We start from the raw sequence: 11,118 nt of genomic DNA, 5'->3' as shown, positions 1-11,118 counted from the left end.
GGGGATAACAAGGAAAGAGCCAAACGCCCTCAAGTTCTTCGATTTTTAGATAAAAAATGACGATTTTAGTGACATTGTCAAGAATGTTTGGACCGAACAGATTCAGAGTATAAAAATGTATCAAGTTAGTCAAAAGTTTGTCCTCCTCAAACCTAAACTCGATAGTAACAGTACAGTAACATCTCACACCAAGTCTTTGAAGACAAGTCGAAACTGGAGGCCAACCAGAACAGACATCTCCGCCACAACAGCACGAGCCAAGGGCACGACGACCAAAAGGAAGCCCTCATAGGATTTCGCAAACTCAGCTCCTATAAAGAGAACTTCGCCCCACCAAAAATTTAGGCAAAACTGGCCCACACTAGGGGATAAGAACAACATTCTTCTACTAAAATTGCTCTACCAAAAATTTCTAAAACAACGTCATTCGTCTCCATATCTCATGGACAGAAAGATATGCACTTGGAAACAATCAACTTTTATAAGCTCAACGAGACTTGTTATAGTAGACGAGATCATAGACCTATTTTAGCATGAAAAGCCCTAGGCTTGACAAATTCAATGCAACCTTCTTCAAGGTCAACTTGAACATCATCGAACATAGTCTTTATTAGGCTGTCACTGAATTCTTTTGGAACCATAAATGTTTAAATAATGAAATCTCCTTCCCATTTTCTGCTTAATATCACTTATAAAACTATTTCAAAAAATCTTAGTCTAACAGTCCAGATGCCAGGTCCATCTCCCATAACACTGCAGGCAAGGAATGACTTTTAAAGTTATTGACACCATTAAATGGAGCGATAATCACAATTTCTTAACTGTCTCTGTTTTCCTTTTATTTTTATTGACAGGAATATGCCAGTGTGTCTCGATCCCACTTCACTATGAGTGTTAACATTATCCATGACCGGTTTTTCAAAAGGGGAAAACGGGGTACTTTGAGGCAATTGAAAATGAATCATAAATACAAATATAATTTACAGAAAAGAAGATTGTAGGGCAGCATCAAGATCATACAGATTATAAAGAACCCATTTGAATCATTAATACATGAAGCTGCCTCTTAAATTCTCTATAGGCCGGGTGAAATAGGGTAAACACATTGAATATTAAAGAACCCATTTGGATCGGCCAAATAAGATCAACACTTTACTATGATACAGAAGAAGATACATATTTGACTCTATAATTCGCAAAAAGATATCGATATCGAAAAAAGGATATCTTCGCGAAGAGACAAGTTAGTATATGCCCGCAACGGAACATAAGTGTCATTATCAAAGACACTTTGATCTCTCATAGGCAATTGACAAATAAAATTACAATATAATCGTGAAGGGTGGATTTGATTTCAGCGTTAACGCCAAGATTTGAATCAAATCTATGTTCTTGACAATCCCCATCATCAGATGTGAAAGACAGAGAATGAAAAGTACAGGTAATGGAATATGATCAAAACCCTAGTTTAAATACAAGGACAAACCCTAGTTTCTTTTTGCTACTGGGTAAAGCCCACATGTTTAGATGGAATGGTATTGGGCTTGACTTAATCCTTTTAAAGTCCATACTCTAAATATTTAAAGCCCAATTATAGAATTAAATCTTCTTAGGCCTTGTTTGATAATCAATTAATTGAATTTCAAATAAAAGTAATATGAGTTCAAACAAAATTAAATGATTAAATATAATTATGTGAAAATAAACTCAATATTTATATAAGTGGAAAAAACGAAAAAATCGAAAGTAAGCGATAAAAAAAGAGACAAAACTACATTGTTTTGAGATAATTTTATTATATTAATCAATTACTATTAAAAAAATACACTCACAATATCTTTATAATTTTAAACTAACCTTACAATAACTAAAAAGTTAATGTCAATCATATTAAATTTTATGTATTTATTTAAGAAATATATTTATATAAATTTTCAAAACAAAAAGTATAACATATCTTATAGATAATCACTAACAAAATATTTGATCCAATTTTATTTATATATAAAGTAACAAAATAAATAAACAAATTCTTTAAATTGGACATAGGAAACTGAACTATTAACACATATAGAAAACAATAGAAGACCAATTTTATATTTTCTTTATCGTTTCTACCAATCAAGATATCTATGAAGATATTTTTAATTTTTTTTTTTTTAATTTCATTTTCTCTCTTAATCATATTTCTTAAAAACACAAAAATCTACTTATGATAAGATTCCACAAAGGCAGACAACCCATCAATTTACCATACACTAAGACCATCTCCAACCCTCACCCCCATTTTCATCTCCAAAATGCAGTAAACGTCACATCAAACAGTAATTCATCTCCAACCCAAAAACCCATTTCCAAACTCAAAAGAATATTCTCAGAATATTCTTTTTTACACCAACTTTTTAACTTTACTAATATTATCTATATATTTATCAACTTTATAAATTTAACCCCAATCTTTTCTAATTTGTTTATGAATTTTTTTTTTATAAATTAATAATTCATACACATAAATATAATTTAATAATATTTTAAACAAACAAAAATTATAATAATATTTTTATACTAGTATTGTTTTAGTAATTTAAGTGTGTTTTTTAAATTTTATAACATATAACGAATTATTATTTTATATTTTTTGAAAATTGTTAATTTTTTTATCAATATTATTTATAATTATAAATTTATAATATAAATAAATAAAATTATTAAATACTTAAATAAATTATAAATAAATACAAAAAGATTATAAATATATATAATTAAATAAATGTTTAATATAAAAGAAAACTTAAAGAAAATTTTAATTAAAATAAGAAAATACAAGGGCCTTTTCACATATTTTGGAAAACTGCAGTATGAACAGTCTTCCGCCATATATGGCGTCTTCTTCCTCTAAATATGCCGGAACTCCATTTTGGCGGAGGATTTGGAGGCCGGTTGGAGGAGAATGGGCTACTGCAAACCCAATTTGCAGTAGGGTTGGAGATGCCCTAAGACCATCTCCAACCGGACACCAAAACGCAAACGCATTCCCATTTTTGCTCCAACCGGCCACCATACGCATACCCAAAATGAGAATTTACTCTCTCTCTAAACAAAAAAACCTATATATGCGTAGTTACTGTTCATTTCCCAAATTTTTTTTATAAATTTTCAAATAAGCCCTTGAAATATATATACTCTTTAATTTAAATATTAAACTTGTTTATATGAATTATTTGAAACATTTCATTTGCTCTATAATTAAATATTAAATTTTATTATACTTAAATTTTATTTAATTTATTTTTTATTTTATTTTTTATTTTATTATATATTTTTATGTTATATTCTATAACTTAAATTTTAATATAATATGTTTATTTATTTAAATATATTATTAAATTATATGTTAAGTATGAATTATTGATATATAATTAATTTTATTTTAATTTTATTAAAAATAAAAAAAAGATTAGGGTTAAATATGTAAAGTTAATAAATATATAGATAATATTAATAAGGTTAAAAAGTTAGTGTAAGAAAAGAATATTCTAAGAATATTCTTTTGAGTTTGAAAATGGGTTTTTGGGTTGGAGATGAATTACTGTTTGAAGTGACATTTACTGCATTTTGGGTTTAGGAATGGGTTTGTGGGTTGGAGATGGTCTAACAAACCAATACTATATGTCATATTTTTTTCTTCTCATTTTGTTAAATACAAGTTTAATCCTTTATAAATAAAAACAATATATTAAGTAAAAATAACTTATCAATAGTAGATATTTGTTCAACAAGATAAAAAAAAAAATTAAAATAACTAGAAAAACTTAATAGTAACAGTATTACCATTTTAGTTATTTAAATTTTTCTTAAAAAAATGAATTAGTGTCGTCTTCTATTTTAATATAATATTTTCTTTTTTTTTAATAAGTGGATCATGTAAAAACAAAATAATAATTCCCGCTCATTTTTCTCTTATTATTTCGATATATTTTATATTTTTTAAGGCATTTTAACCGTTTTGGATATGTATATCTAAAAAAAATTAATTTAAAACACAATGTATATATTTTATGATTTTTTTATTGACAAATGTCTAAAACTCCATTTAGTTGAATGAGACACCCCAAAATTCTAAAAAAACAAAATATAACAATTGGGCCATTTTAAATGTAAGATCATAATAATATAAAAAATTTACAGAAATTGTTAATCAACAAACAATAATTATAATAATAATAAAAAAAATAAAATAATAAAAATAAGATTTCTTTCCTGCCAAAACTTTTGGGAAGTAATGGAGTCGATCTGCAATACTCTTCTTCTTCATCCACAAAGCGAATTTCTTTGGGATTTCTTTCTATAATTTGAAATTGAAATTGATAGAGAGAATATGGAACCACCACCACAGTACACTACTCAGCGACTAGCATTCGTGGGAAGCACAATAGAGATGGCAAGTCGGCCTTCTCATAATCCCGACAACGATCGGACCACCGGCGACTTCCGCGCACCGCTGGATTGTAACCTCGCCTCCCTCTGCGATCACATCCAACAGGAAGGCTTCAACAATGGCGCCTTCTATGACATCCTCGTCCACGCTATGGACTCCACTTACCGCCTCCACCGCTTCATCCTCTCCCGCAGTTCATACTTCAGGTTTTCCAATTTCTTACTCAATTTCGTTGCTCTCTTATTCTTCTATTAGATTGCTCATTTAAGTTTGTTACTTGCACGGAAATTTTTAAGTATTTTATTAGGTTGCTGATCATTTTATTTTCTTATTACTGGTTCAGACTTAATTGTAGTTGCAAACTGTAACTCTTCTTGGTAATCAAGGAAGTGAAAAATATAAATACTAATCACAATCCTTAAAGCTTATATATATATCTGATTGAGAACCAGGGTTAGAAGAAGGAGAGAACACAGTTAATTGAGAGACAAATATGTCATTCTCTACCCTACTATATACGAATGTATAACCTGATTCTGGGGAGTTTCAAAGACTTTTTTCTACGCTCTCTGCAAGAAGAATTGAGAGGAAACATATGCTAAAGATGATGAGTATGTGAGATCTCAACCAATTTATGATCAAACTTGTGTATGTTTATAGGGTATATCAGACACAATTTCTTATATTTGCTTGGTTTTATGTTTTTTTATTTAGAAAACAAGAATAAATCAATCAGCAACAATAGTGATATTGCCTATAGTTAACAGGCCAATCCATAGAGAGGACAATACCCCTTTCCATTGTAAAAACAGCAATAACTAATATTAATTCAATGCCAAAAGGAATCAGATATGTTTTCTTTTTATTGATGTACTAAACCTAACTGTAGAATTCCCTATGTCTTACACAGGAGATACTAAACTTTCTGAATGATTAAGTTCAATATTTATATCAGTTTATATAATTTAAGTTTCTTCAGAATCAGAAGAAACCAACTATTGATCACCACCTACTAATTTACAAGTCAGCAAATTTTTATTTTATTTTAATTTCAAATGGTCATGAAGTCGAACCCATGAGCCTGTGGCCATGAGTCTTGCACTCTACCACTAGCAAATTATATTACATGTTGTCGATGCACTTTGAAACTTCCTACCTTGTTGCCGCATGGCATTGATGGCAGGAATATGCTTCATGGTCCTTGGCAAGAAGCTCAAGCTTCAATTGTGACCTTACAAATAGATGATAAGAATGTCAATGGGGAGGCTATAGAAATTGCTTTAGCTTATCTCTATGGGCACCACCCAAAGCTCAACGATGATAATGCTTACCGTGTTCTTGCTGCTGCATCTTTTCTTGACCTTCAGGTATAACATTGTGTGCAGGTCCCATTCTACGGCTTCAAACGTTTATCATAATTCTCCTGATTATAACCTTGGACTTTTTTCTTTTCAATGGTATCATAATTTTCTTAATATGGTTCTTGATGCAGGAATTGTGTTCAATGTGCACAGATTTCATTATATCAGAACTTTGGACCTCAAATTTCTTAATTTATCAGGTTTGATTTTTTTATAGTCCACACGCTTTAGTTTTTATGGTTAATCTTATCTGTCAAAAAATAGACGTTTGCCGAGAATCAAGATTACGGAAGCCATGGTGAACGTGTTAGAAGTGCTTGCTGGGGTTATCTTTGTCAGAGTGGAGCTATGGAGCTGAAAGAGGTAAGTATTGTTTTATTTTTGAATTTTTTTTGTCAATGTTATGAATTTTGCCTATTGGACAAAATAATTTTCATCCATTTAATGGTGATTATGGACTTATTGTGTTTATTTAAAAGAACCCTGCTTTGTATATCTTAGGCCTTGTTTGATGAAGGGTTATTCTTATCCCATCATTAACCAATTCGTCAATTATCATTCATTTATTCTTACTTTATTTTTTATAATGTTTTAATATTAAATACAAATGATATTTTAGTCAGTTAACTTAAAATAACCTCAAATTTCCCACTTTTTCATCAAAAAGGTCTTTTTTTCCCAAAAAAAGGATTATTTTTATAAAAAACACTACATCAAAGATGCTCTGAGTTTCTGTTTGTTTCAGTTCTCCAATATGCTTTCTCTATTCTTATTAGGTGCTCCCAAAATTGTCTTCCCAGACTCTTCATGTAGTTATTTTTATAAAAAAAACTACATCAAACATTTCTTAGTTGCTGTTTGTTTCAGTTTTCCAATATGCTTTCTCTATTCCTCTTAGGTGCTCCCAAAATTGTCTTCCCAGACTCTTCATGCGTTGCTTATATCAAATGAATTGTGGGTGACCAGTGAAGAGAAGCGGTAAGGAGATACTTTTTACTATTGCATATGAAATTTATCACATTTTATTCATAAATTTGGTAAAACCATATGAGAATTTTTTTCCATTCTTTTATTCAAAGGTTTGAATTGGCACTACACACCTTCTTGGCAAAGAGTGCTCTTTGCAATGCAGAGCATCCAGATCAAGGAAATTCTTGTACTGATGTAGGATCAAATATTCAGTTGAATAATTCTAGATTAAAAGGGAAGAATATGGTTGATTGTGGTGTTGATAGAAAATTGGAATGTGAACTCGGGTGTTTAAGTTTGAAAGTTGACATCAAAGGATCTGATACGTTGGAAGAGCTCACAAACGGTATCATAGATTCTGAAGGCAGTGCTTCTTGTGCAGCTCAACAGTCACAACAAAGTGGGCCAATTGATTCATGCTTAGAACCAACACACATTTGCAATGTCGGGCAGATTTCTTCCGGTGAATCATTGCCATATATAAATAGAGTCAGTTCTCCCTGTTCTTATGCTGAAGTGCTAGTTAGTAGTGTAGCAAGTGATGTAGTCAGTGATTTTACAAACTTGCAAGGGCAGTCTGAAGGGCCTTGCTACCAGTTGAATAATAACAATTGGCTTGATGAGGATCAAAGGGACGGCAGTTTGCTGAACTCTTCTTGTAACAGCTTTTTGCCTAGTGAATGGGGGAGATATAATGCCCCTGTTCTTTCATGGGGTGGAAGGATAGTGGGTCATCGTCAGGTGAAAGGTTATGCAAAAGAGAACTCTGGTGCGATGATGGAGGAGGACTACGATGCTTTTGTCAATGTCTTTGAAGGTGGTTCTTTACTATACTGTAACATAGCGTTTGAAACACTTTTAAATGTGAGAAGAAAGCTCGAAGAATTGGGATTCCCTTGCAAAGCCTTGAATGATGGTCTTTGGCTCAAGGTTGGAACATATGATTATTTGCCTACTTCCTCCCTCATTCCTTCTTTTGATTTTTCTTGTGAACTCCGGCAGTAATGACTAGTGAGATTTTTGTTGCAGAGTCCTGAATGCCTTTTCACTTTTGTAGCTTGATATGTTAATAACATTGTTTTCAACCCACCTTGTGTAGCTCAATTTGGCAAGAGACTTGGACTAAGGGCTTACTACTCTGATGTCTCAAGTTTGTTTTCAATGAAATACCAGATTGAAGTGGGAGGTCATGCGATGGGTTGTTGTGCTAGATTAGTCGAGCTGCACGTAAAACTGACTCGGGCGCACTGGTTAGAAAAAAACATCCTTTTCAGCATAGTGCTAGACAGTAAACACTAGACCTTTTTTTTCCAATTTGAGACCAAGTTTTTTTTTCTATGTAAGAGACTAGCACAACATCCCAATGCTCCCCCACTTCAATCAAGGTGCCTATTAGATGAAGACTACTCTTACTTCTTGAGCTACCCTGGGTGTGTGCCTAGACATTATTGAACCTTATCTCCCGGTTTGAATCAATTTTCCTCGTTTATGCAAAGCTTATGTGTTCAAGTGTTTTTCTTGTATTTGTAATGACTTGTGATTCTTTTTGTCTGTCATAGATGCTCTTGAGCCAACGAGTGCAAGAAATTGGTCAAGACAGTTGCAAAAACTGCTGCCTTGTTAGCATGGCATGCACTTGCAGACAACAATTTTATTTCTCTCATGTAGCCACTGGCACTAATTATTACGTGCAAGAGAATGATCAGAATAATATGGCGAGCAACAATGGGAACAACATATATGACCATAGTTCTTCTCAAGGAGAAGCATATGGCCCTTTTAGGCCTGTTAGAGCTCATGTTAGGGGAGCTGTTGAAGGATTAGCTGGTATTGGACGTGGAACTAGTTCTACAAATCTAGCATCAGCAGCTGTTTGGCCTCCCACTCGTTTTGTCTTTTCTAGGGTCCCATTGGGTATAGGAAACCGAAATTGCCAGCAATCTCATGCTCATGAGGATTCTGAGGCTAGAGCTGATCGAGGTGGTGACCTAACTGGAGATGGGTTGACTGCTTTGGTTGGACTCAGCCAAGGTGTGAACAACAACAACAACAACAACACGGCTATTAGCCATTTAGACCATACGGTTAGAGGCTATGAGATGGATCTGCAGAGCAGATTTTCTGGACCTTCTGTTGCTGGGACAAGTACAAGTAACACCGCCGTGCAGATGCTGGAATCGCTTGAAAGTGCCATTGAACTTGAGTGGGAAAATCCAGAAAATTCTATATCGTTGGATATGAAAACGCCTTTATGTCAGTTTCCTCCCTTTCGCTTTGCGTAAGTTACTATTCTTTGGTTGGACATATTTTAAAATTTTTGTACTTTACTAATAAGACAATTAGTTATTTATGCTGTGACAACTTATAGAGTGGAGTTTCACGATGTGATCCGTCTCCTTGATGGTCAAGTCAAGCACTCTCCAGAAGCATTCTATGCTGGTTCTCTTTGGAAGGTATTTCAGTATCTTGAAATCATTGCTGGTTACTGGTTAGGAATGACAAATAGTTAAATAATATGGTTAATTTTGATGGTTGAATCATATATATATATAGGTTAGTGTTCAGGCATTCAGTGATGAAGATCCTCAAGGACGGCGAACTCTTGGTAAAATCATCTTCCAACCCACCCAAAACATTTCTTCTTGTGACACCTCTTAGGCCTTGTTTGATCTATGGTTATTTCCAAATAACCTTGTTTAATAAGATTTTTATAATAAAAAAATAGAGGGTTTATGTGATCGATGAGTAGATTGTTAATTTCAAATAATCCACATCAAAGAAGGCCTTTGTTAGATTAGAAGATCATATTTGATGTGATTGACATGTGACAGGATTATTTCTCCATAGAAGGAAGGCTGATGCAACTGATTCTTATAGAAAGGTTAGCTTGATTATTATTGCTTATTAGAACAAGAAGCAGTTTTTTATTTTATTTACAATTTCCCATCTGCAGGTTCAAATGTATGTGGATTCACGGGAGAAGATTACTGCACGCTATCAAGTGAGTTAGAATAAACATTATTCTTATTCATATAAAAGCTTTGATCACCTAAACCCGCTATCGGAAAATATGCAGTTAATCTGTCCATCAAAAAGAGAGGTGTTGGTATTAGGGAGTTTTAAGCAAACCGGAACTCTTTTGCCTAAAGCGCCCAAAGGGTGGGGATGGAGAACGGCCATATTCTTTGATGAACTAGGAGACATTCTCCAAAATGGGGCTTTGCGTATTGCTGCTGTCGTGCAGATTCTTTGACAGTTACCAGGTTTGCTACTTACTGATCTTTTTGTTGCTTTTTACTAGGAAATTTGTTTCTCGAGTAAGATTGTTACGAGTTTATATATATATATACTAGAACAAAACTAGCAGTTGAGATTCTTGAGAATGACAAGTAGTACCACATTTGAAGTGGGCCTTTGTTGATATTTGATTGGTAGTATGACAAGTAGTACCACTCTGTGAATGAATAATTGTGATGGAAACGAAGCTCCTGAGATCAGCCCAGCCGAGTTGGAAGAGGCAATTGCGGTGTTAATACAACTCCATCCCGACAAAAAATGTTCTATATACGAAAACGATCTATGGTCGCGAGTCTGACCACAGCCCATGGAGCCTATGTTCAACTTTCAAAATCATTTTGGGGTTTTGTTATGTTTGTTGTTTTTTATTTTATATATTTCATTATTTTGTTCAACTTTTTTAGAAATTAGTATTTTGTCAACAATTATGACAATCACAGTTCTATTAGAAAAATTGACAAAATAAACGTTGAATTGTAATCTTTTGGCATGGTATGAAATGGTCTGGTTAGTTCTGCCAATTTAGCTAAAAAATGTGCCATATGATTGTTAAATATAAAAGCATAAAAATGTTAAAAACAATAATTAAATATATCTATACAGCAAAATATATTAATTTAATCCATTAGTTAACAACTTAACATAAGTGAAACAAGTTTTCCCCCAATTCAATTCCTTCCAAGTGAAGGAAAATATGGTAAATTTAACTACAATATGAATTTTATTTTATAACCACTTCCAATTATTTTTTCTTTCTAAAATCAACTTGGAACTTCAAACTTTTTGGATGCAATGTTGGGGATTTAAAGACAAGTAATTAATGAAAAACTAGTTATTTCAAAATATTACCAAGAGCTTGTTTGATTTTTTTTCTTCTTTCAATTTTGTTCAATTTTTTTGCTTGATAATAGTGATGTGATAGTAAATTTATAAAACAAATGTTAAAAGAATCTAAAAAAAAACTTAAAAAATTCATATAAAACGAACTCTAATGAGAGTTTTCATAGAAGGAAAGACTTAACTCAAAGACTTGAAAGAACTTGTGGGAGGAAA

The 11,118-nt window shown here is 32.5% G+C and overlaps 1 protein-coding gene across 2 annotated transcripts; it reads left to right on the top strand.

Moving 5' to 3' along the window:
- Positions 1-4,280: 4,280 nt before the first annotated feature.
- On the top strand, positions 4,281-10,187 carry LOC124938216. Of its 2 annotated transcripts, XM_047478617.1 has the most exons (13): positions 4,281-4,644; positions 5,622-5,805; positions 5,931-5,999; positions 6,064-6,162; positions 6,698-6,777; positions 6,879-7,698; positions 8,328-9,046; positions 9,137-9,221; positions 9,322-9,373; positions 9,600-9,649; positions 9,722-9,769; positions 9,845-10,031; positions 10,122-10,187. In XM_047478617.1, exons 1-12 carry the CDS (start codon positions 4,379-4,381, stop codon positions 10,019-10,021), a joined length of 2,649 nt encoding a protein of 882 aa, XP_047334573.1. In that variant the 5' UTR covers positions 4,281-4,378; the 3' UTR covers positions 10,022-10,031; positions 10,122-10,187. The 2 variants fall into 2 exon arrangements, with proteins under 2 accessions (XP_047334573.1, XP_047334572.1); XM_047478616.1 differs by having other exon boundaries at positions 9,845-10,187.
- The last annotated feature ends 931 nt before the right edge of the window (positions 10,188-11,118 follow it).

Source organism: Impatiens glandulifera, chromosome 5, assembly GCF_907164915.1.
Source record: "Impatiens glandulifera chromosome 5, dImpGla2.1, whole genome shotgun sequence".
Lineage (NCBI taxonomy): Eukaryota > Viridiplantae > Streptophyta > Magnoliopsida > Ericales > Balsaminaceae > Impatiens > Impatiens glandulifera.
The sequence above is the reverse complement of the archived record's forward strand: the minus strand, read 5'-3'. Positions and strand labels throughout refer to the sequence as shown.